Source organism: Scatophagus argus, chromosome 8 (assembly GCF_020382885.2).
Source record: "Scatophagus argus isolate fScaArg1 chromosome 8, fScaArg1.pri, whole genome shotgun sequence".
Taxonomy (NCBI): Eukaryota; Metazoa; Chordata; class Actinopteri; family Scatophagidae; genus Scatophagus; species Scatophagus argus.
Genome location: NC_058500.1, coordinates 19,036,254 through 19,061,950, shown reverse-complemented (window position 1 = coordinate 19,061,950; position 25,697 = coordinate 19,036,254). Strand labels below are relative to the sequence as shown.

Here is a 25,697-nt window from a genome sequence, read left to right as displayed (position 1 = left end):
TTTTATGTGAAGGTTTTTTATTTTACGTGTTGTAAGAACTGAGACAAAGCACATGTAAAATACAGTTACACACAATATTTTGAAGAAGAAGGAAGAGGAAGAGGAGGATTCTATCTATGCCTGACTTGCTGAGAAACCTGCTTTCTCTTACAGGAAAAAATATTTTTAAATTAAAAATGCTACTCATTTGATGTGTTGCTCAGACACCCCAGTATTCCAAACCATTGCGGTCTTGTTCTAAGACTTGTGTATTAGTCTCATGAAAGCTATACAATCACTGTAGTTAAATGAAATCAGATTCTTGAACAATATTTAATTAATTCCACATTTAATTATAACATTAAAAGCATTAATAATTAATCCATTTGTTTATGTTGGATGATAAATGTGGAATGTACAGTATATCATATGTCTTATGTGTTCTGTATTGGATAAGTATGTGTGAAGGTGTGTGAGCTGATTCCCACTGGCTGACATCCAGGTACTGCAGAGGTCATTCAGCAGTGGTGGAGACCAAAGCCATCAGGGTGACACTGTAAACATTGGTCTCATTCCCCTTCAAAGTAACAGGCACACAAGTCTGCACCACCTCACAGGGCTGAAACACACACACACACACACACACACAATCAGCCAGGACAGTGATCTCTTAAATAAATAACTGGTACGGTAAAGTTAAGCTCAAAAATCTTTGGTGGATGAAGGCTGATGATGGTGTGGCTGCACAAGATTTTTGTGCCAATTTTGTAACACACTATTTCTATACTGTAACTAGAATTACTGTCTTGTGGCTGTCTGCCTTTGCAGAACAGCCAAACTGCAGTTTGCATCCATGTTTACGCAGAATTCTAAAACGTATGTGACTGATAGAGAGCTTGGCAAATGGCACAACAGCAATCAATCATGAAGCTCAGTATCGTTAAAACCCATGAGCTTGTGGTGGACTACAATGCTTCAGATATGGATACAAAATCATTCTAAATCATGAATGCTTCACACACATGTTAAACCTGGCAGCACTGATGGTCTTTATAATCAGCACAGTTTCACCAGTTAGTGTCACCAATCAGTATCCAACTAGATGTAAAATATGGTCTGCCCTTCTGTTCCTGAGTTACTGTGTTGATTAACAGACAGGAAACATTATGATGTCACAGTGAAGTTGACCTTTGACCTTTAGGAAAGAAAATGTCATCACTTTACAATTTTATCCTATTAGACATTTGTGTGAATAATTTCATCATAATTAGCACATGACTTCTTGAGGTGTAGTTAAAAACATATTTTGTGATGTCACAGTGACCACCAAATTCTATTTAATTCACTGATGAGAATGAGACGAACATATGGACAACCCAAAGACCTAATTCCTCTGCCCACGGCAATTGCTGGTGTGGAGACATAGTGACACACTGAATTCAGTGCTTTCACCAGGGTTTAATCCAAACAAGGCTAAGAAAAGCTGAAACAGATTTTGAACATTAGAATACTAAACTCTTGACAGATGAAGCAGCAACCTCGTTTGCAATCAGTAATTTACTTTTTACCAAAAGACCCTTTGATGTAATTAATATTACAATATATATTGTGAATATTATTTTAAAACATGGTTGTAGATGCTTTATGGACACTGGTCAATAGAAAAACAGATTACAGCATTAGCTGTAATATGCAGATTTTGTCAACAAAAGCCCCACAGACGTATTTAGAAGTCAGATTCAAGCAAACTTCCTTATACACTGTCTCCTATAAACATTTTTTTCCATTATCAATAATAATGATAATGATAAAAATCATCTCTTCCTCACCTTGTAACCACTGCGGGGGGTCCATGTGACAGTGATGGTGCGTTTGTGGCCTGCCTCCACAGTGCCCTTGCTGGGCTCTACACTGAAGCCCTGCTGTTGCAGGGATGCCACGTTATCCCAGAGAAACTCACCACTCTGGGGAAAAACAGAGACTCAAGACAAAATCAATATAATATATGGCAGCAGTCAGTTGCAGATAGGGACTAAAATTCCTGCATCTGTTGTTCAGGATATTTGGGCTGTCAGTATCTCATGACTTTAAGTACCTTGTTACTGAGCTGTGTGGAGCGGATGCATCCCACCTGCAGCTCTCTCACTGCAGGTGCAATGGCTCCTGCATTGTAGCTGGCCCGCAGGGTCACCAGCACAGGGATGGTGGGCTTCTCCATCACCACAGGCTCTGCTAATGGAGAGAACCAGACAAGCAGTTTTACAAGTTTTACTACAGTCATACTTCACTTGACTTCATTTTAACGCTCACTGTCAGTGGAATTTGCTGGAGCAGTTCATTTGTATCCCCCGGGATGCAAAAAAGGGATGGAGTCATTTAGAAACTTAAATGTAATTCTGGCATTCTCAGTGACATGACTATAGGAAATGTCAATTTGTCTGTCAGTTGTTCGGTTGGTCCAGGCTGAAGTATCGCAACAGCTATTGGGTGGATTGGGTGGAGTGCAACCATTAAGTCCACATCTGTGGTTTTTAGTGAAATGTCTCAACAACAGATGGATTGTCATGAAATTTGGTTCAGACATTCTTATCATCCTCAGATTATTTTGTTGACACCTTGATTTTCCATATAGCGCCATCACCAGGTCACTTTCTCCATTACTTTGCTTAAATACTTGCAAAAACTACTGAGGTTCCCATGAGCCTCAGCAGTACTGTGACAACTGACAAATGTTAGCATGCTAACACCTTAACTAAGCTGACAAACATGATAAACATTATACCTGCTAAACAGCAGCATGTTTACACTGTTGTAATCAGAACTGTAGCATGTTAGCATTCTAGAGTTAGCATTTAGCTCGAAGCACTGCTGTGTGTAAGTACTGCCTCTAACCCAGCTGCTAACTCTGCTATTTCGCACATCATTTGGCTTCCATTCATTTATTTCATTCATTAGTTCCTACAAATCCAATTATAAATAATGTGTTGTTTTCAAATGCCTCCACATGGTTCTGTTTATATTACCCTGGGTGTATTCATTCACTGATGTGTTGATATGTATGTTGACACATTTGGTCTGTGTGGACATAAATTTTGGGCTGCATGCAGACTCACACAGACATAGTCAGATGACAAAATTTGCATCACTCAAACCCTTCCATTATGCCAGTACAGACCATTGGACTATGTAACAATAATGTGACACTAACAAGAATTCATGCTGATCTAATGTTCAGAATATTGGCTAACACCACTCAAGTAACTTTAAAGAGTCTGCTAATTTATTTTCATGCTCTGTGAAAATAAATGAAAACCAATGGCTGCATGGATGAAATGGACAATACAACCAAAAAATGTGCGTGTGACAGTGTATGTGTAACATACATTCAAAAATAAGTACTAGATGTATTGTAAACATTTTGAAGTATGCTTTTAGGGTCCATTAACTTCCTCCAAGACTCTAAGACTCTCTAAATATGCAGAATTTTGCTGGGTATCAATGGGAGGCTTTCACATTCAAACTCACATTTCTTTTCCCACAGGAGTCCTGTTTCTTTGACCCAGTTAGAGCAAAGTTTAGGTTATATCCAACTAACAATGTTATTTTAATGCACCAACACCTCTTCCATTTAGTCAAAATCACAGTAACTTTGGTTGAAAGGTGTGCCTACTTACACACATCAATTTGGAGATGAAGTATGATCTGAACATGGGTGAACATGGGCTGTCAGCATGCTATGATTAGCATTTCAACATCTCATACTCTGCCCATGCTTGCATGAATTATGGAATGTGTCTGGGAGTTGTTTGTCATCTTTACACTGTCAGGGTCTTTATGATCTTTGCCTGAGTTCCCTGTCTTGTTTAACCCTTCACTATGTTAGATAATACACTTGAGTCAGTTTCCATGGATAATATATATAGATAAACAGTGCTACATTTATCCATTCCACACTGTATATGTATTCCAATAAACTAGCATTACATTCATCATATCAGAAGTGACTAAAAAGTTGAAGATGGCAGAGTTGATACCTGTGAGCTGAGGTTGATTGGTTGTCAGTGGAGAGACAAGGGACTCAATGGGCACTGTCAGTAGGTCTCCTCCATATAGATACATGTTATGTGATGAAGCTGCACCCTTCAGATCCATCACACACACTTCACTCTGAGAGACCAAAATAGTACAGGGTTAAGGTTGTTGTATCATGAAGACCAGAGTGAATAGAGGACATATGGGTAGCTAAAGTACGTTTGGATAATAAGAGCACAATGAGAGGACAGCATTTTTTGTGGACCATGAGATTTTTTTTAAAGCAGTGATTGAGGCCAAGGTCAGGTTGTGTGAAGAAATGTATTCAGTATGTGTGTCTTTGTGTGCGTGGTGCTCTGCTGACCTTATTCTTGAGCTCTATGCTTAGTCTGTCAGAGTAGTTGACAGATGAGTGGTCAGGTTGAAAGGTGACAGTAATGTCCTGGCTCTGTCCTGGAGGAATGCTGCCCTCTACTGGCGTGACACTAAACACACTCAGCCCGCTGTAGTTCTGGGTTCCTGTACAAGATTTGAAAGACACAAGATACTGTTACTTCTGCTGCTGTTGTTAAAAATAATAAAGCAGATAAACCTTGTATTTATTTTGCTTAACTGATAGGACCACCTGTCTCATCTTTCCTTGTTAGCTGTGTGCTCTGATTGAGAGTTCAAATGTGAAAATGTTGTCAAGACCACCACATTGATTAGCGTTAGCAAAAAAAAAATATAAAAATCACTATAAAATGATTAATGTTGATATTTGAGAGTCTGTTAATGATACAGACATGACGTGGACTCCTGATTTTTTTTATAGTGACAAAGAGTCATAGAGTTGAAAGGTGTCGGTGCTCTATATAATGGTTCTACTATAAAATATCTACTATAGCTACATTTTCTTTTTACTTTCTGATACTGCTATAACTGCAATATTGTGATATGAGCCTGGCTAGTTTATGGTGTAGCTCAAAAAAGGAGCAACTAATAATCATTAAATGAAAAATAGGCACTTTTCAGGCACTTTTGTTGAAAACTACAAAAAAACAAAGTATTAAATGTACGACATAAGCGTTCTTGTTAATATCTGCTTTTATTCAAATTTTTAAAAAGTATAATAGTAATAATAATAATAGTAATCGGAATGCAAAGAACTGAATAAGCATGAAACTGTGCTAAACAAATACCCATGAACATTGTTTGTACACTAAATCTACAAAAACAGACATCCAGGATCTTCTGCACAGACCGCATCCCTCATAAAACTTGAAACAGTGACAGCATCTTTTTCTGTTGTTGGCATGACTACAAAAACTGGTTCTGTATGGAGGGAACTCTATAAGGCCTAGTGGATTTTACCTGTATTCACACTACCACTGTACTTAAGTGAAAAAAGTGAAAAATCATGGCTGAGTAGTTTATCAATTATTAATACCCGGTATATGAAAGAAAGTACCTCATGTTAAAACATATCACTTACTAATGGATATTTTGGCTAATGGCTGTTCAGAAAAGTTTTTGGTTTTTCCTTGCATTTCTCTAGCATTTTATATTTTATCTTCTGGAGAACGAGACAAACATTAAGTTATGAGTTGTATACAGGACCTTCTCACATATATATATCCTGTTACATAAAGATGTTAATACATATGGAATATTTTCTTTGACATATTAAAAAAAACAACAAAAAAACACTATAAAACATCTTTGAAAAATGTATGGTCTCCATGAGCCTCCACAGGAGCTTCAGTGCTCTTTGTCATAGACTCCCTAAGTCTCTGGAATCTAAGCTAGATGAAAACCATTCTCGAAGGTCATTGCTGGGTTCAGAAGTGGTGACCATGAAGGTAATAGCATATCATTCCCATATTATATCAAGTCCTTGTCAAGTCATTAAACCATTCAGTGAGCCCTTGTGTTGTGGGTGTGCTTGCATTTGTTGTTTCTCCACTCATTTATTCAGGTTTGTGGTCCTCATTTGTATGTTATAAAGGACCAAACTGGTGGTGTTGAAAGGACCTGTCTTTTGTATTTTGTCTATTGCATTTTAGTAGTCTAGCACTCAGTTGGTAGGTTCACTGTAGTGCATCTTACCCACAGTAGACTGAACCTGACTCAGCAGGGAGATCACTCTGTCAACTCCACCCTGAGGACTGAATGGAGAAAGGCTGGCCAACTGCACTCTGAAACCCACTGCCACCACTGAGCTGTTCTGCAGCTGCAGGGAAAACAGGGCTTGATGTCACTTACAAGGTGGCAGTTCAAAAGCATAATGGTAATCAAAGCATATCAACAAGCAGCACACTCTTTTAGGTCTGGATTTGTAAACACAGAAAAACATAAATGTCTTCAAAACCATTAAGGTTCAAAATCTTGTGCTTCTCCTTCTTGTCCTTTCATCCTCAGCACACTGTTGACTGACCTTCAGGACCTGTGAGGTGCTCTCCTTCTCCAACACGTAGCCAAAGTCAAGCAGACCTCCAGGGTGGGAGCAAGTGACAGCAGGGACCACACCCACCCCACACAGAGCCACCTCCAGGGTCATCCTCTGGCTCCGCACCTCCAGAGTCTCACAGTACTGCAGAATAGGAGAGCATGTGGATGGGCAAGATATTACTCATTCATACTATTACTTAAACAACATTGAATTAATATGAAACACAGTAAATTTATATAATTCAACTTCACTCTAAGACTCCCAGGGACACTGGGAGGAAAGACCGTCTTCCATGATGAGCTACACAAGTAACCCACCTTTTTCTCCAGAGAAGGACTGAAGGCCAGTACCAGAGTGTACTTTTCTCCAGGTCGTATACATCTGAGAGCATTCAGAAGGGAAAAAGCACCATTTATATCCAGCACAGATGACCCCAGCTTGGAAACAGTCAAAGAAAAGTGGATGTTGTTATTATCTGTAGCAGTATTATCTGCCTTGATAACTGTAGTGATGTCAGTTTAGTATTAATACATACTATTTTGGAGTATTTCATCTCGGGACACAAAGAGATGCTGTTTATACATTATGGCATGTATAAACTATAAAATGAGGCAACTCTCTTGACAATTATGAGTTTTTATACTCACTCACCATCATAAAAATACAGTGGTTAAGTATTTGTCTAATGATGCAGTCAGTTTGAAGAAATCTTAACTTTCGCTTTTATTTTTCACTTATGTTTTCACTTTTATTCAGTTTACTTCTTGATTTAACCTCCCACTGGTAAATGATGGTTTCATTTGTTTTGAGATATCTGTGTTGTTCTGAGCATTTTACGCCTTGGTGGGGATGACAGGAGACAGATAGGGAATGACATACGACTCCAGTGGCTGAGAGGTTAATGTCCCTTGTCTGACTGTTGTTTCATGTCACTCTGTGTTTTCACTTAGACAAGCTGATCAGTATTTGCTGGAGAAAGGATACATCCAATGATTCTGTAGAAATGTTCTGGACTGTAAATCTCTTGATTACCCTTTCTCCTGAAAATAGAAGATTAAAAAATACAACAAAATAAATGAATAAATACAAAAAATGTATGTGAATAACCATCCAGCAACAGAATCTTTCAAAATCACTCACCTACTGCCACCTGATGGAAGTCTATGATACTGTGTCCATTATTGGATATTACCACTAGAGGGGGCTGAACAGCAGGGCACTGCAGCTTCAAGTACAGCGTATTGAAGGGACTGTGGAGATAATAGATATAGATATTGCAATCTATGAAATAAGGAGTATGTGTTCCAACTCCCACTGCTGAGATGGGTCCCTAAAACAAATGCCTACTCCATCCCAACAACTTAAATAACAGCAACAACTCTGTATCCTTGAAAACAAAACGTTTGCATTTGGCCATACAGTCATTTCCTGTGTTTATCTGAGTTAATTTTATTCCTACTACAGCAAAGGTTGTATGCAATATGCTTTGGTAAGCTCATAGTACAACCAAGAGAGACAAGACAACACTCAACCCAACATTAACTTGAATAGCCCCAGGAGATGTCCTTCTTTTGAACTGCTTAGATTTAAACCAAAGGTGTTTCTATCTTCCCCCACAGGGCATTTTGTCAAAGAGCCACTGGATAAAACCAAAAGTTCACAAATAGATGAAAGAAATGTGAGAGAGTGGCCAAGTTTGGATGCAGTCTTAACTTTTTCCTCTGATACATTTTTCTCAACAGAGGCTGATGTGTAAAAGTGGAGCGTACCTTTATATTATCTTTCTCTTTCATTATTAGCAGAGGTTATAGAAAGAAGAAATTTTTGAAAGGGTTTCCCGACAAAAGTGGTGATTTTCCATCTTCCGCTCTCTTCAAGTCAGTGATCATCTCTTTAGTTTCTCCTACATTAAGTTGAAGCTTATTTCCAATTGTTATGCCAGACAGCCACACAGACAGATAACCGATGGGTGATTTTATCAGGAGGTAATCTGTGAGTTCTTCATGTTCTTTTCAGATATGGTGACTATCACTGAAAACACGGTTCTTATAATAGAACTGGGAATATAGGAGTGTTAAACCCCTCTAGTACCAGTCTAGATGTTTCCATCACAGAAAAAATATCAGCATGGTATATGACTCAAACGTAATATAAAAAGAAAGTTAATGCTGCTAAATGCTGTGCAGGTCCAGAATTCACAGTTGAAATCAAGAATACATTAATTGTTGGGCAAAGCAATGGCAAATCAATCACCCCCCCCCCCCCCCCCCCCAAAATTAAGAATATGCACCAGTAAAACACAATATCAGCTGAAATAGTTTGTTGGGAAAGATGTTTATTTGCAAGGGTGGTATTTTTAAATAAAATTATTCCACATCTGTGGTAAAAAAAAAAAAAATGCAGAGGAAGTCTGAAAATCAGGGTCATGGTTGGAAAAAGCTGGCTCACATCCACTGGACTGCAAACAGCAAAGATTTATGGAAAAATACTTTGGGAATTCTGTGTTGGGTTCAGTGAAGTCCCAAAGAATAAAGACACAACATGACACCACTGTGACATGACAGGGCCTGCAGTGTGTTGCACAGAACTGAATAGAAGCTGACTCAGTGTTACCTCCATGTCGGCTGTGCCTGCTGGTCTTCCTCTGGAAGGTTTCCGTCAGACACAAAGCAGGGAACAATGTACTCGCTGTAGCGTCGGGTGAACGAGCACAGCAGAGAGGCTCTGGCCTCCTCATACTGCTCTGACCTTCAAGAAAAAGATTCAGCAGTATAAAACAACGTTCCACACACACTTGCTCATTGAAACCCTTCATATAAGTTTTCCAGACCTGTTTAGATCATCTGCACAAACAAACACTGTCGAAAAGCTTTGTGTGTTTTTCAGTATTGCTGGATCTCACACTTCTGTCCAAGTTGTTGATTGGTTTGGAAACACAGACTTTCAGGGAGAATGTGAAAGATGTTTTCTAAAGAATCATTTCTTATCTTTATGCATTACTACACTTTGACATTTAGTCATAGCATATTTATTAATGAATTTTTGCTTCACTGGCATTTCAGCACAGCAAAATGGATGTAATTTCCAAAGTAATTTGTGATACAAACAAAGCAATAAGATTGATGACATTAGAGAAAAACATCTTTGCAAAAAAAATCTTTGTAGAAATGAAAACCTCCTACCCTGGCTGTATGTCTGCAGGATTTGGTGATTCAATTGCTTGGTCCGACTTTGGGTCTTCTGAAACACTACTGTTGTTTGGAATTACAGACATCTTCTTTCCTTTACTGGTTTCCACTGGGACCTGCTTTTTAGTCTTTTAAGGCACACAAACAAATATCACTGATGGGATCATACTAAGGTTATACAAATGTGTGTAGTGTCACTTTCATAAACACACTGGTGTTTATGAAAAAGAAACCTGATGAAGATGTGCTTAAATTTAAAACCCATTTGGCAGCACAGATTGACCCTCACACTGGCAGCAGGTGACCAGCTTAGATGCGTGTATGGTCATACCTCCTGTTCAGCATGTCTTTTCCTCTCCATCTCCTTCTCACGAAGCAACTTGGCTCGATGGAGGAGACGCAGCGCCTCCTCTTTGATCTCATGGTCCAGCAGTCTGGGTTTGAATGTCACCTGGACCAGACACCTCTAAGTCAGACGAGAGATGAATCACTCAGATTTAGAGGATGCAGCAGTGACACTGATTATTAATGCCTGTTGTATAATACATTTTTTCAGCACAGTTTTAAAAAGGTATTCAGATTTCAGTGTTCTTCCTCAGTGGCGAATTTTAATTCTAACCTCCACTTCATTACTGCAAAGTCGAGGTTTAAACTGGGCAGCTTCCTGTTCTGGGGTTTCTCTGGTGTGGACCAATTCAAGCGTACTGAGGATGATAATCCCCCCGTTTTCCAATTGCAGACTATTAACTGGATTTCTCCCCATGGGCTTCCATTATGCAGCTGAAGGAAATGCAATGGATTTATTGTTTTTATAAACAGAGCTTGGAGGACTCTCCCACTGTCAACTTCAAATTCAGCTGTCCTAAACTCAAACAACAACAAACAGCAACGATTTTCAAAATACCTATGCTTCGCAGTATAGAAGCTGCGAAATAACAAACACTTCCATTGGCTGTCCAGCAGAGTGCATCACTACGCTATATAGGAATCTGCTGTGAGCCAGTAGCAGCTAAGATGCATGTTATCTCACTGAAATTCTTCATAACTGTACTGAGTGGAACTGAGAATAGAGATTTTCCTTCTGACAACTGTTTACTCTGTGATAAAATATATCTCTGCACCAGGTTTGGTTTCCTCACGTAGTAAAATCAAAGGTTAAAGTTTAGTTTATGGTACGGTACAGTTTATGTTAGGGTAAAATTTTGGCATTGTGTAAAATGACAAATACAGCCTATGGAAATCAGCGGTTACCAAGAGAGCAATTACTGAGGAGGGGTTCAAATTATCAAGCCAAATATTCTTCTTTTGCACTCTATAGTGCTAACACGCCTGGTTTGAAGAGGCTCTCAGAGTCCATATTAAAATCTTGCAATTCAGTAGAAAAAGGAATGGTCAAAATCGACGCAGCAGAAGCTGACATATCCTGACTTTTAGCCCCTTTATGATCCTTTCTCATCCTGCTCTTCTCCCATAATGCAACCAATACCATTAGCATCACACTTCATTCTTGAAAATAGTAATATTACCACAACAGTCTTAAATTGTGGTCCACATGCTAGTTTTTCCTGAAACTTTGACTGCATGTCATGACCTTCATCAGACTTGCATCAAAAGCTTTTGTCAAATATCCAATCAGATCTTTGTGTTAGACTCACATGGTAAATGGTCACATCTTTTGAACACACAAATACCAAAGATATTCCAAATATGAAACAGAAACATTCTGTTATAAATTATGTGTAAAATGAGTGCTCTCTTAATAACAACAAAAAAACAAGAGGTGCACTACTCCACCTCTCCAGGTAGCAGGCAGCCGGCGGAAGGAGTGATGCTGATGCCTGAATCCTTAGGTGGGGTGAAGGAGAACAGCCTGTGGGCTACAGGAACCCCGGGGTCCTTGGCCACTGGAGAAATTGGTTGTTTAATCTGATGGTTGGTTTCATGGTTGATCAGGTAAAGTACAGCGATGGAGTGGTCACCTACTGCTGTGGCCCCAAACTGGACCAGAGAATGGGAGAGCCCTAATGGAGGGCGGACACCAATTGCTCGGCAAGACAGAAAGAAATCTCTGATGACAAAGAAGAGAAGTCATACCCAGCATATTAGACATGATAACACTGAATCAAAAAGATCCTGTCATTAAAACCTGCAATATACTGACTCTGTAAATGACCAGTAGATGTATGACATTTCATTTTCACAATGGAGGATTAAAGGTTCACCTGTTAATTCCAGATTTGCAGCTGAGTTGGAAGTTGTACTCTTTGGCCTTGGTGGCACTGAAAATCAAATCAATCTCCAGTGTTTCTTGTGGAAGCAGAGTGCCAAAACCATCATTAGGCTGGACCTCAATGAACTGTAATGTGAAAGAACACAAACAACACAAACTGCTTGAATATCCAGTTACTGTTGTAAACCATGAAGATTTTCATGAAATCAAAACGCAGCTTCATTACATCTGTGGCTGTCACATATTCTACAATAGCCTTTTGACATATTTACATTCAGTAATTACCTTTGGTATTTTGGTACCATTTTTGGTACCATTGTTTACACCTCAGGTGGGAATGTGTTGAGTTGTGTGGATTCATGTCTGCTGCTTGTGGTAGTAAATATCTGACCAGTTTTGTAATGTAACATTGAGCATGAACAACTATTAAAGCAGGAAGAAAGTGAGAGACTTCTACAGCAGTCTGACACTGACTGCTATTTGCACAGATACTTTTTCACCCACGCAGCACTGTGTTCAGCTTGTCACCTTATAGATATCATAATCGTGGCGACTGGTCAGAATGTGTTGGTATTAGTGTTTTATTATGTGCTTTGAACAATATGATACAACAAGCGAAGTTGTCTGAGTGGCCATTCAAAAGGTGTGATAATACAAACTACATCCTACTACCACTCCTTGACATTACAACCTTCCACTGACAAAACACAAGTTGGCTACCTGTTTGTTTGTCATCAGATTTAGAGCCAACTGTGATCATTTGCCAAACATGCATCGGCAACATCAGACAGTCATTTTGGTCATTTCTTTGTTAGCGGGTTGTTTTTAGGTTTTATAAGTGAGTGATGTAACAAGAAGGAGTAGCCATAGTGAGCTGTTAGATGAATGCAATAGGCTGCAAATCTCCAACTGGTGTGGAAATCAACTGTAATGTGCTGTTGTGTGCAAAATAACTATTATTTTGCATATCACCGGATCTTCTTACAGAATTTAAATAAAATACAGCTTTTGTTTGGCTGCATGTTATACAAATACAACGGTTGCACTTCTCTTGTATTTTAGTAGTAGTTGTATTTTAAAGTAGCTGATCAATGACTGTATGTTGGAGTGCTAAACTGCATTTGCTGTTACCACGGTAACCACAGGTACTGCCAAATCAATTAGGACCAAAATCACACAACTCTAGCAATACAGCACTGATAAAAACATTGTTTGCAGTGACTAATCTGGGTGAGCTTCTGCTTCGATTGGGATCCAGGCAACCGTACTACACAAATACAGCAACATTTAACACAAGATCAGGTATCCATAACACCACAAACTAAAATCAAAGAGGTTTTTGTTTTTACTTGTGCAGTACCTCTGGAACACACAGGAAGCCAAAGTCCTGAGGAAGCAGAGACAGGTTGGTAAGACGAACGCTGCTCTTCACTGATTGGTAAATGGAACAGTAGCCAAAATCCACCTCAGTCCGGTCAAACTGCAGGTCTGATGAGGTCACAATTGCATGGACTGTGACATGGACAGGCTTCACCTGAACACACAAGCATGAAGCATCTTTACAGACATTTTTTTGTCTTTGGAACACTTTCATCAACATCAGTAAAGAAAAATCTGTTTTCTTGATACATATTCTTAGAGTTGCATATCATTTTAATCATCTTAATCACAACAATGAATCTGACCAGAATGTCTGTGAAACATCAGAATAGTTTGGTTCATGTCATACAAATTCTGAAAAATGCTCCGCAGTTAGTAGGGCTGGTTATGGTCTTTTTATGGGACTGACTGGCAACAATAAAAAAGTGCTGTAGTAAAGAACCCACTGCATCATGGAGGTTCAATGATGCAATACGTACAACACTAGAGCAGAAAACTAAGTAATCTTGTGATCTTGTGAGCTGTGCTTTCTTCCCCGAGATAATGTCATCTTGAATCATGTGAGTGCTCAGTAGATGACACGGTTTATTGGTCTCTGCACCATTGCATTCTGGCTGCAGAGGCGTGAAGTGACCACACAACAGTTTATGTGTGTGTGTGTGTGCGTGTGTGTGTGCATGCACACATGCATGGTTTAATGCCAGGAGCTCAGAGCCTGGGGCTAGGGGCAACAGCTTTGGTGCTCCACAGGAGCATCCTGGCCTAGTCTTTGGCTCCTCGTCAGAGCTTTGCTCCTCCCCTCCTGTCCTGGTAGAGACAGAGAATTGGGGCTGGATGGGGAGGGGGAGGATGGTGACAATTTGGCAAGTAGACAGACCAGATTTAGATTTACTGAAAAAGATGACTGGCATTGGTGCAGCATGAATGTCTAAGCAGCTGCTCTGTGTTTTTTAATAAAGGATGCTGCTGTCTCACTGAAGGAATTCAGTTGCTGTAAGCTTTTTATTTTCCACTTCAACGGCTTCTTCTTCTGAACTGATTGTTTATTTATTTCACAATCCAAGTTGAACCTTCAGAATAGGGTATTTAGATTTGTGCCTCTTGAGAGGAATGATTTTTTGAGTTCTAGTTTGACAATGAAAGTCCCCTTACCTGAATTTGAGGCCAGTAACTGGTCTGAAACAACTTGGGACAGAGACAACAAAAGACTGTGAAATTTGCATATTGCTCAAAAAGCACCTGCCTGGAAAATTCCACAGAAAAACAGGTTCATTGGTAACAGGTGATAGTATTATGATTGGGTATGAAAGGGGCATCTTTGAAAGGCATCACTCACAGGCAGGGATGGAGTGAGGTTACCATCTACAATCCATAATGCCATCAAAAGATTCAAAGAACCTAAAGAAATCTCTGCTTGTGAGGGACAAGGTCTAACACCAGCACTGAATACACATGACCTTCGATCCCTCAGACAGTACTACATTAAAAACCAACATGATGATATAAAAGATATTACTAAAGGGGCTAACAAACATTTCAGAAATGCCTACAAATGTATGCTAAGACTCCATGCAAAGCAAAAGCCAAACATTAACAACATCCAGAAATGCACCTGCATTAATACTGAAAGATTCATACTGTTGGAGCAACATATGCTGCCATACAATGTCAATCCTCATTCTTCTCATTCATACTAAACTGTCCTGGCTGCAATCCAGTGCTCCCTCCCATTATGTATGTATTGTATTGTATTATGTATGGCACATAATGAAATGCAAAATACAACAACAGAGATCCCAGACTGTTGAGTAAATGAACTCTGATATCATGAAAGAAAGGGAATGAATTTCAAGCTCAAAGCTTCAATAATTCTTGTCCTCTGTTCCAAACCTCTTACTGACTGTTATAAAAAAAGAGATCATGTAACACAGTGGTAAACATCCTTCCGTCACAACTTTTATGGTGTTGAAGGCACAAAATTTAGAATGACTGTATAGTTACTATACTTTGATATTTAACTAATAACACAAGCTGAAGCTTAAATCAGTCCAGACTCAACTTCAGTGTTTTATTCCCAACTGCAACAATGAATTTGCTGCACCTTTTACTGGCTTCTTCTCTATACCAGTGGCAGCTGTAATTAGAACTGTTGACCACAGCAGAGAGCCATAGCAACGTTACATCACGTAAGAACCTCTTTTGTATCTTTCTTAGGAACATTTAGGCATCAGTGAAAAACATACATTTGACCCATGAGCATCAGCAGCTGTTGTTATGAAGACAAGGTCAGTCAGAGATGTGAATCAGAGCTGTAGCAAATCCAAGCTTGCTTGTAGTTGTAGTTGGGAATAGAATGCTGCACAAAATTTACCTAGAATTAACCCAGAATCCAGCAGTAAAATCATTTATGCTGCAGATTGTCAGTGTTTGATAAAGTGTCATCCTGAGCTTCTGCTGGTCCTTAACAGTGCATTACAGAATTTGTCCTTACCAAAATGCACCACATGAGCTGCAGTTAACTTCTCTATCCACAATTTTATGCAAATAGGATTGTACCTTTAGTAATTTATCAAAGAACTGCATTTGTACTGATGATTCAACCAGGGCAGTTTCAAGCACATCAAAGTTATGGAAGTGCTCCAACTGTCAGTCATATAACATCAAATGTGCTGCACATGAGCTGGACTTTAATTCCTAAGAACCACAGCCACCCAAGATACAGTCACTGCTCCACTTTGCAGCTTGGTAGTAGAGACCTTTATGTCTTATGTATGTGGGTGTATCATGTGCTGTATACTTTTATCCATGTTATATATGAAGACAATATCTGTTAATATATGTTGCACAGTTTTCCACGAGGTGTATGAAGACAATGTTTTTATTATATATATATATATATATATATATACACACACACGTATGTATATGCCAATGTTAATTAATTAAACAAATAATTAAAGACAAGAATAAAATGTATTTTTACACATGTTATGGGGCAGTCGTGGATCAGCGGTTAGGGTGTCGGACCCGTAACCGGTGGATCGCTGGTTCGATTCCCCGTCCCGGTGTCCATGGCTGAGGTACCCTTGAGCAAGGTACCTAACCCCCACTGCTCCCCGGGCGCTGCACGCGGTCGCCCACTGCCCCGGGTTTGCTGTGTGTGTGTGTGCACGTCACTTGGGTGGGTTAAATGCAGAGAACAAATTTCGTTGGAGTGAGAAAAAAAAAGGAAAGTGACATATCTTGTCATTGGAGGGCAATGACAAGATATGTCACTTTCCTTTTTTTTTTCTTTCCTTTACTCTATGTAGTAAGGAGAGACCAGAATAATAACACGAGATTTCTGTGTTCCCATTTTGAGCTCCTTGAGAAATTCTCTCTTAAACAATACCGGATAACCTTTATGCTTGGCTTATTAGCACTCATGGAGTAACTGGGCCTTGCGGGTGCAAGATAATTTTAGCTTGTTATCAGCAAAATAGGTTACAACCTTCAGCAGTTCTGTTTCTATTGGGGACAAAGTAGGGCACACGCTTGTATTGCATGGTAAGTACAGGATAAGTACAGGGAGAGTTACCGTACTGTAAGGCAGACTGGATGTATGCAGTATATGATATAATGCAAACCTGGCCTGCCACTTGCACTGTCATTGGGACTTCCAGGACTCCTGTATCTCTGTCAAAAAACTTCTTGCCATCTTTGGCTAAGGAACATCTATGAGAGAGTAAAAGAAGCAGGTATAGAGTGAGAACATGCAATATTATGAGGCATTTTATAATAAAAAAGTTACATTTTTACATCATGTTCATGAACAGAGAAGAGCACCAATTATGATTATTGATAATAAACACATAAATGCAACAGTGAAATCTAAAGTTTGCTCATTTTTTCCAGTATATCAGATTGTCAACAGTCAAAAGCCACAAGCCACTACCAGGCTTTCCAAAGAAACATAAAGATTCAGAACCTGAAGACCCATTGCTTTACTTTAACCCACGACTGTGGGATTGGCTTGCCAGGGAAAGCAGGCGAGAGAAGTAGAGCGCGCCTCCACACTACTGTAGGTTGTAGCCATGGTGATGAGAGACGTAAGTATGATTCAAAGAGGCCCAGTAGTCATGCACAGGCTTATGTAAAACTCCAGTCCTTCACTATAACACACATATATATACATATATATATATTTTTTCAAACACGTGTGTAGTCCATTCCTCTCCTCCTTCTCCAAACCTCCCTTACATTCCTTGCTTTCCAGTCCTATGTATTTCTCCTATCAACTGTCTTCTCTCTCTTTCCCTTTTTATGCTCTTAATGCTGGTTGAAGGCTTGAGAGCTAATGCTGTAAATGTCAGTGGTTTTAAGGCTCTCCAGATGTCAATGTATGTGTGTGTGTGTGTGGGTGTGTATGTGTGTGTGTGTGTGTGTGTGTGTGTGTGTGTTTCAAAGCACTAAAACCAAGCCTCATCTTCAACAAATCTGTCAGCTTCAGGTTCGAGGACAGGTTTGTGTTCCATTTTTCACAGGCCCCACTGCGGCACTGCTGTTACTACTACAATACTACAATACTAACTAATACTACAGCAGTTCTATTACAACAGTCTACATGACTCAAAGCTAGAAAGGTCACTTGCTCACATGTTAAAATTAAATCTCTGCATTTACAAAGCAGAGTAATGAAAAAAAAAGTAATTTTCTTCCTTCCGTAGCCTGACCAATGAACACAGAGGGTGTATTTAAGGAAGCACTCTTGTTCTGCCTGCAAATAGAATCGCTGCTGGAGAGCCACTCTTGAATTGGCTTGGCAGGGCAGAGTGGAAAAGCATGGTGGGACGTCGCCAGGCCCATATGCTCGGGAGAATTTTGTGGATGGATGGGGTTTCTGATTTGTTGTTGTCCTGCACAGATTTACTTATGTGCTTTTCTTCTCTGCAGCCAGATTATCCACAGCCTCGTAAAAAATTAATTCTATTCCATAGTCTTTAATGTTATTTCTGAGATTAGTGGAGAACACTGAAATAGTTGTTGTGACTCTGTGGTACTGCTAGGGGAGCTGCAGTGCATAGCTCCAAAGAGTTTCACCTAAAATTACTGAAATAACTGGTCAAAACTTCATCTATTTTACCTACATATCCATCCCTAAAAACCCGAATAATCAAATAATCACAATCACCTATAATCCACAAGAATAAGGATGAAAAAGCTGAAAAGACATATATCAGGAAACAAATCGTTTTAGGCAAGCTGCTTTGGTGCTTTTCCTTACCTGGTGGGAGAAAATATGATATTTTGAAATGCATATATTTCTCTTCAATATGGACTCCTCCTTAGATTACAATTCACCATTAAAAAGTGATTATGAAAAGGATTATAAAATGGATTAAGAGGCTTAGGGATTTCTCACTGTGGGTAAATGGTTGGGCAAAAAATATGGGTAAATGAAATGGAAAAAAAAAAAACCCTTAAAAATCCTGTTAGCCAATAAGTTATTTTGTTTGTTTACTTTCTTGCAACTTGTGGCATCGTTACAATTTCCAACACTGGTGTGAGCAATGAACTAGCAGTGAAAGTACTGGTAGAGTTGTTTGGTGTAATCTGTAGTAAATCATCCTTGTAATCTCCCTTTTATCAGCCGGAACTGCTGTGGTGGAACATGTTGCCTCGCTCTTCGGAGATTACACTTCAGTTCATTCAAGTCATTCTATCCCAATGATATTGTTATCAGGTTTAAATTTTCCCGCCTTTTCAAAATATGCGAAGATAAAATTTGCGACATACTTTACTCTGAAAGCTGAATCGCTGTTTTCTAAAACATGCCCATTTTTTGGGAAAAAAATAATCAGTTCTTAAGCCAAAATTTCAGGTTCAAGTAAGGCAGGTCACCAGGTCATCACCTGACTTCTTTTGCTGCTGTCAAAGTTACAGTAGAGGTCCTACCTAACTCCAACCATGAACAAAGCTAACAGGAAACCAGCCACAATATGGCAAAAAGTGAGGATGAGACTGACAAAACTATGGAGGTTATTGTAATTTAGAGAAATAACAACATAACATTCCTCTTTCCTGAATAGGCTCACAAACATGTGAACCACTGGCCTTGATATTATAGAGAGGGGATTGCATAGCATATGGAACAATGCTCTGAATATGTGAGAGAAACATGTGGGCTGGATGGTGACAAATAAAAGTGGAGGAAGGCAGGCAGAGAGGCATGAAGCAAAGGAAAGATGTTGAAGGATGTGGGCAGGTTGAGCGCAATTCTTTAGAGCAGGAAGCAAGAATGTGCTCACCCTCTCCCGAAAGCCCGAGGAGGGAAGGCAAGAAGCTAACACCTGTGTGAAGAATGAAAGCTATGAGTCATTTCAGAATCCAGATTTAACAGTGTGTGTGTATGAGACAGTGAGAGCAGTGTTGTTAATGAGGACTTGCAAATCCAATCACAGGCTCTGGCTAGGAAGACATGGCAAGTGCTGTTTTAAATGACACACTGCCACTGCAAAAAAACAAAAGCAAACCAAGCAAAAATCAACAGATTTGAAGGTGAGAGTCAACCATGACAGAGATGAGACATATAGCTTGCTGACATGCTGCAAACATACTTATTTTCCAGAATTTCCTGCGCAGTTGACGGACACTATTTGGGGCCTGTGGGCATCTTAGATGTAATTCAAGTCTTATATTCAGAGTTTTGGCCATGCTTTCTTTTGATTGCAGTAATACTGTCATTGTCACCTGGTCCCAGCTTGTGCCTTTTTGTTTGTCTTAAGTTGTCATAAGTTGATAATGCCAGAGAGGAGTCATCAGTCAAGTGTAATTAATGATACAAGGGACAACATCCATCCATCCATCCATTTTCTATACTGCTTATCCGTCAGGGTTGCGGGGGAGCTGGAGCCTATCCCAGCTGACTACGGGCGAGAGGCGGGGTTCACCCTGGACTGGTTGCCAGTCAATCGCAGGGCCAACACATGAAGACAAACAACCACACACTCTCACACTCACACCTAGGGGCAATTTAGAGTAGCCAATTGACCTAATGTGCATGTTTTTGGTATTGTGGGAGAAAATCCAGAGAAAACCCACGCAGGCACAGGGAGAACATGCAAACTTCACATAGAAGGGCCCAGACCGGGATTCGAACCTGGAACCCTCTTGCTATGAGGCGACAGTGCTAACCACTGCACCACCGTGCTGGAAGTAACTTTCATAAGAAAGCTTTTTTGGGAGTTAAATAAATTCTGTGTAAGTCTGAAGTGCAGCAGTTTGTCAGTCAAACTGCTGTTAATCCAGATATGGTGGTTGTCCACAAATTAATTTTAGTAGGATGGACAAACGCTTTGAAGCTTGGGAGTTTTGAAGTTTTGGCTATTGCCATGGTAACCAACATTCATACCAGTATTTGAAGAGGCTGCACCAAAACAGAGGCAACAGACTGATAACAAGTGAGAAATTGAGCTTTTTTATGGTATGGTAATAAGTTCTAAATGTTCATATAAAAACCAAGCACCAGCACAAGTGAGAGCACAGAACAAGATCTGTGAGCCCTTCTGCTCCGGTGGAGGCAGGGACAGTGGCTGATGTTGCCCCCTTCGCCCCCCTATCTCATTAGACTCTGACAATAATAGCACAGTACATAAGTGAATAATGGTTGCAAGTTTGAGGTTGTTGTACTTATGTATGAGTGTCTTCGTTAACAGTATACTTAAATGACTTTAGGTGATCTTTGGTGAGAGGCTTTAGGTGATCTTAAAACATTTCAGTGCATGCAGTAATGTCACTTCAGCAAATGTGGTGGGACATTCAAGCAGCAAAAATTAAGAACTGCAGTTATAAACTTGACAGAACAGAGGAAACAGAAGCAGAATTAAACTTTAAGCTTCTCAAATAATTCCTTTAGACAGCTCTGATGGAGTTCAGGATTTATCAGGACCATGACTGCTTTACTCCAAACAATTTAACAACTTCACTGTATGAATCTTTACTACTTACTTTCAATTTTTCTGTGTCTGAAGGTGAAAACTGCTAACCGAAAAAATGCCTAGAAGATGACAAGCCAGGATGAGATATATTCAAGCATACAGTCTGTTCTGAGCTGCTGTATCAATGTACAAAGGGTGATTGATAAGTTGATGGCCGACAGTAGAATGTGTCATTTTTATTTTTCCAAAATTATCCAGTGCCACCTCATTTAGTGTTGTTGCCTACCAAAAAAGTTATTAACTTAAAACTTCTTGCATAAGCACTCAAACAGCTGAACTGCAACTTGCTATAATGAGAGCCTTTATAGCTCATGTCATTTTAACTTTGGCCATGGACTTATTTACCATCCATCACAATTACTCTGAAATTGGCATATTTCTTCATTCATCATGAGAAAACAAAAAGGCAACTGCAAACATCATGTTTGGGCAAGAAAACAACCCTTCTCAAAAAACAAAACAAATACCAACAACAAAAAACAAAACGCCAATGCAAACACAATATCAGACACAATGATGAAGTAAAATGGAATGGCACTTCGGTCCATCCAGCTACTGCCAGCTTTAATTTTGACTGATATCAAGCAGCAGAACTGATTGCCAAAATTACAAAAAAGATGCAAGTTGTGATAAAGTGAAATCATCCTTTAGCAACAACAGTGCCAGTCAGTGAGAACACAAGAACACAGGAAGTGGGTCTTGTGCCTAAGGTTATGTAAGCTGAATCGGGGCCAGAATATAAGCACTGGTAGATGCATAGAAGGATGAGAGGAGTTTGAGGATAACAGAGAAAGGCAGAAGGGGGGGGGTTGGTTGAAGGAGCACAGAGAGAGAGAGGAGTGTAGCGACTGAAAGTACTAAGAGAGAGCTGAAGAGAGAAGTATAGTTCAGCACAGAGGTGAGAGGCCAAGAAAAAGAGAAGTATGTATGAGTGAGTGAGTGGGAGAAGACAGCACAGAAGCAAAAAAGAGAGAGACAGAGAAAAAGTGTGATACAGAGGGAGTAAGGAGGGGGTGGTGGCTGTAGCTGTGTTATTGCTTGTGAACACTGCACCATCTCAGCAGCAGCACGAGTAATGCTGTACGCTAATCCTTGCATTAAACCCTCTGCTGATTCACTAAGGCAGATTACTAACATTTTCCCACTTTCCCTTCCTGTCGCTTGACTGAACGATGACCGGTGCATGCCTTGAACTTTCGCCATGTGCAAAGAAAATGTCCTCCCGTTATTTTTTTCCATCAACATGCTCTCAGCTATCAATATACAAATCTGCTGGGCTGTGAAGGGAAAAAAGGAGGGTGGGCAGAAAAATACTAGCACCCACGCTGAGTTTTTACATACTTCACGCCTCTCATATTTGCCCTGGGGGTCCCCTGTCCGCTCTCCTGGCATTCAAACTGCAGTTCAACTCCTGCCACTCCATCTAAATATAGAGCCTGTATTGTTATAGAAAGGATTAGTGCGCCCTTCAAAGTCATTAGAAACCATTACCATCACACTACGAGTGGCAGGTATATTGAAGCAACTCTTTCATACCCACTGCTGTTGACTAGCTATAGATTGCAGCGATTTGTAGCTCTGTGAGACTCCGCTGTTTGTTTATAACAAAAAGGGAAGAAATCAAGATTTATAGTATACCTGTAAGAGATCTTAGGACAAATCTATCCACTCGATACTGTCCTTTTATCGAAATTAGATTGATAGTTTGATAGATGGATGCAATTCTGAGCATTTTGCAACTAGCAAGAACAGTTACCGCTTTTAATATCTTTGTTCGTCATTTTATCAGTTGTGACAACATTATTTTCACCAAAGTAAATGCTGAGATCGGGGAACACGTCAACATCTGGCGACATGTTATCAACAAAACAGGAAGGGAATAAAATGCTTGTAAGATGATCCAAACCACTTCAATTGAAGGTAAAACTGAAGTGAGTTACCAACTTTTTAGTTTATCATTTTATTTTTTCTTTTCCAGATAAAGTAGGCTAACCTTGGGGTTTGTGTAAAACCTGTCTGATCCTTCCCTTTCTTGCCCTGTCTGACTTCCTTTTAAGCGATGCTGCATCATTGCCAGATCACATCCGTTAACTCCTTGAGTACAATGTTTTCATCACTTATAGAGAATATGAGAAAAGAAGGTAATAATTAACCAGAATTAGACTTTTAAGTTGGTGTAATGGTGCACTGGTTTATTGTGTACTACTAAAACCTCTTTTTCCTTCCGAGATGCAGCGATTTAAACAACATACAAACACAACAATCTACAGCAGCTTTTGCTCAGCATGAAAACTGTAGCTTTCTCCTTTGTTGAAGAAGCAGAGACTGGGATGTCTGAAAACTGTAAGCCTGGCTCAGTACATATGGCAAGTCTCCTTTGAAGTCAAACAGTTTTCACTTTCATAGAAGGTTGATAGAATCTTAACAAGCTTACAGTGCAAAATAAGATTATGAATGCTCCAGTGGTTCCATTATCATTGCATCCTCCGTGTGTCCTTCCTTACCTTGGAAAGAACTTGAGCTGGGCATTAAAGCTTGAATGAGCCTGGATGAAGCCTGTCTTTGGTAGGATCTCCATGTGTTTCCTCATTTCTGGGCACACCTCAAAGGTCAGTTTCAAGGCTGTGCCGGCCCTGTCATGCAAAAGTTAAGGCTTCATTAGCATAATGCTGACACATCAAGTGTATTCTTATGATACAGGCATAAATGCACTGGAAGAATATGAAGAAAAATCTCCCTTTGGGCCATGTGGGAATGCCTGCCCAGCCTTTGGATAACATTACTACAAGTGAGAAAAAGCTGCTGCAATGTACCAGTTATTTGTTTAAACATAATTAAAATTGTTATGTGTGCATGTAAATTTAAGACTGTGCCGAGGATACTCAAGAACTGCAAGAGTGCAGTTATGAGTAAATGACATATAACATTTGGTTTATCCAACCCTACTGCTATTAATATTGGATATAACACTTTGGAATGTCAATTTAAAAAAAAAAAGTTTTAGAAACATTTTTTTCCTACAGTATCGGCACATCGAAAAACAATAGCACGGTTAGAATTACAGAAAGGTCTTGGATATCTCACATAAAGAATGGTTAAGATATGATCAAGTTTAGTTAATGTTAAGGATAGGGCAAACTCCAACTATACCAGGGTGTCTCATTTAAAAGTTTGATACTCTACATCATCTAAAATCCAACCTCCACAAACCTCCACAAAAGTCCACATCTTTTTTCTACATTACACTGATATTTTACAAAGATCATTTGCTGCTGGATTGGGCCAATGAGAATGATGATATTCATTGGAAATTGCAGTTGCAATTGGACGTCCTGCAGTTTTTAGGTTTTACAGGCTGAGGTATAAAACAAATGTAAATCCGTTTTAATTCTATGATACAATAGAATGACTAATCCTTCATTCATATGGCTATTGATGTTGACACAGGTGTAGTTTCAGGTGGCATAAACAATACGAACAACACAGCAGTAGCAAATACTCATTTTAGCAGTTAATCAAATATTTGTTTTATATGACAGCAGCAACAAATAAAATATATTTCAGGTGCTTATGCCCACTGGGCATTAGAGGGCAAACTTCTTACCCCTCAGGAAAAGGAGTGAGAAAAACCAAATGTGTTTGAGTGACACCTACAGAAATTGCCCTGTATGGAGTGATGTACCCCTAGCACATATCTTTTAGGTGCCCCAATTTCCAGGAGCTCCAACAGATGGTTGTGCCTGTGGCTACAAGCTTCAGTAATAGCTGAAGCTTGTGATATAAATGGCTCTTCACCTTGGGAATTTCCAACACATCCAACCACAGCCCACACTCACTCAACTTCATGAAATGATGACAGTACAAACATGCTGAAACTCTCTTTGCTAGAGGTGATATGCGTATACAGTGACAATATTTTGGTATATCTGCTTTTGTCCTCAGGTAAAAAAGGTGAGAGATGAGTGCACTGTGGTCAAATAGTTTGAACGACCCTTCACTTTATGATTTCCCTCTCAAATGAAGTGACCCACTTTAAACAGCAAGGTCAACCAGATGGTTGTTTCCCCGAGGCAAGAACTTGCTCTCTCAGGGACACTTGGGGGATATTAAGTCGCTATCTTCACTCTGGCCAAATGATAACCTTCAAATCACTCTCAGAGGAATATTCATGGATACATAATCATTCAGGGTAATTAGGTGCTTTAATTAACATGGGCATTTAGCTGTTTTACTGGCTTCCTGTGACCAGTTTATTTCTAAAGCAATTTCAATGAATTAAATTGTTTACTTCCCAGTGGTAAAAAAAACATACAGTATACTGATCATGTAACCTTCATTTCATTCATCTTTATTATTGTGATACCTTTCGTTCATTTGGTCATAGGTTTACATGTTACAACGAATGCTGATTTGTGTAATTCAGAGAGTTCAGAGAGAAGTTATAAAATGTAGATGAGATTCTAAAATGGATCCATAACAAG

The 25,697-nt window shown here is 39.5% G+C and overlaps 1 protein-coding gene across 5 annotated transcripts in view; it reads right to left on the bottom strand.

Moving 5' to 3' along the window:
* Positions 1-25,697, bottom strand: part of cfap74 (cilia and flagella associated protein 74) — a 56,014-nt gene continuing 30,317 nt past the window's right edge. For 3 of the 5 annotated variants that reach the window (XM_046396892.1, XM_046396893.1, XM_046396897.1), the window contains 18 exons: positions 23,721-23,849; positions 16,867-16,954; positions 13,221-13,394; positions 11,853-11,986; positions 11,425-11,698; positions 9,962-10,096; positions 9,625-9,758; positions 9,056-9,190; positions 7,583-7,692; positions 7,427-7,482; positions 6,760-6,879; positions 6,428-6,583; positions 6,100-6,223; positions 4,376-4,530; positions 4,014-4,146; positions 2,075-2,211; positions 1,809-1,943; positions 1-598 (listed from right to left, as the gene is read on the bottom strand). In XM_046396892.1, coding sequence (XP_046252848.1) covers positions 494-598; positions 1,809-1,943; positions 2,075-2,211; positions 4,014-4,146; positions 4,376-4,530; positions 6,100-6,223; positions 6,428-6,583; positions 6,760-6,879; positions 7,427-7,482; positions 7,583-7,692; positions 9,056-9,190; positions 9,625-9,758; positions 9,962-10,096; positions 11,425-11,698; positions 11,853-11,986; positions 13,221-13,394; positions 16,867-16,954; positions 23,721-23,849 — 2,434 coding nt within the window. In that variant the 3' untranslated portion in view covers positions 1-493. The remainder of the gene's footprint in view (positions 599-1,808; positions 1,944-2,074; positions 2,212-4,013; positions 4,147-4,375; positions 4,531-6,099; positions 6,224-6,427; positions 6,584-6,759; positions 6,880-7,426; positions 7,483-7,582; positions 7,693-9,055; positions 9,191-9,624; positions 9,759-9,961; positions 10,097-11,424; positions 11,699-11,852; positions 11,987-13,220; positions 13,395-16,866; positions 16,955-23,720; positions 23,850-25,697) is intronic. The other 2 variants (XM_046396894.1, XM_046396896.1) reach the window with 2 other exon arrangements.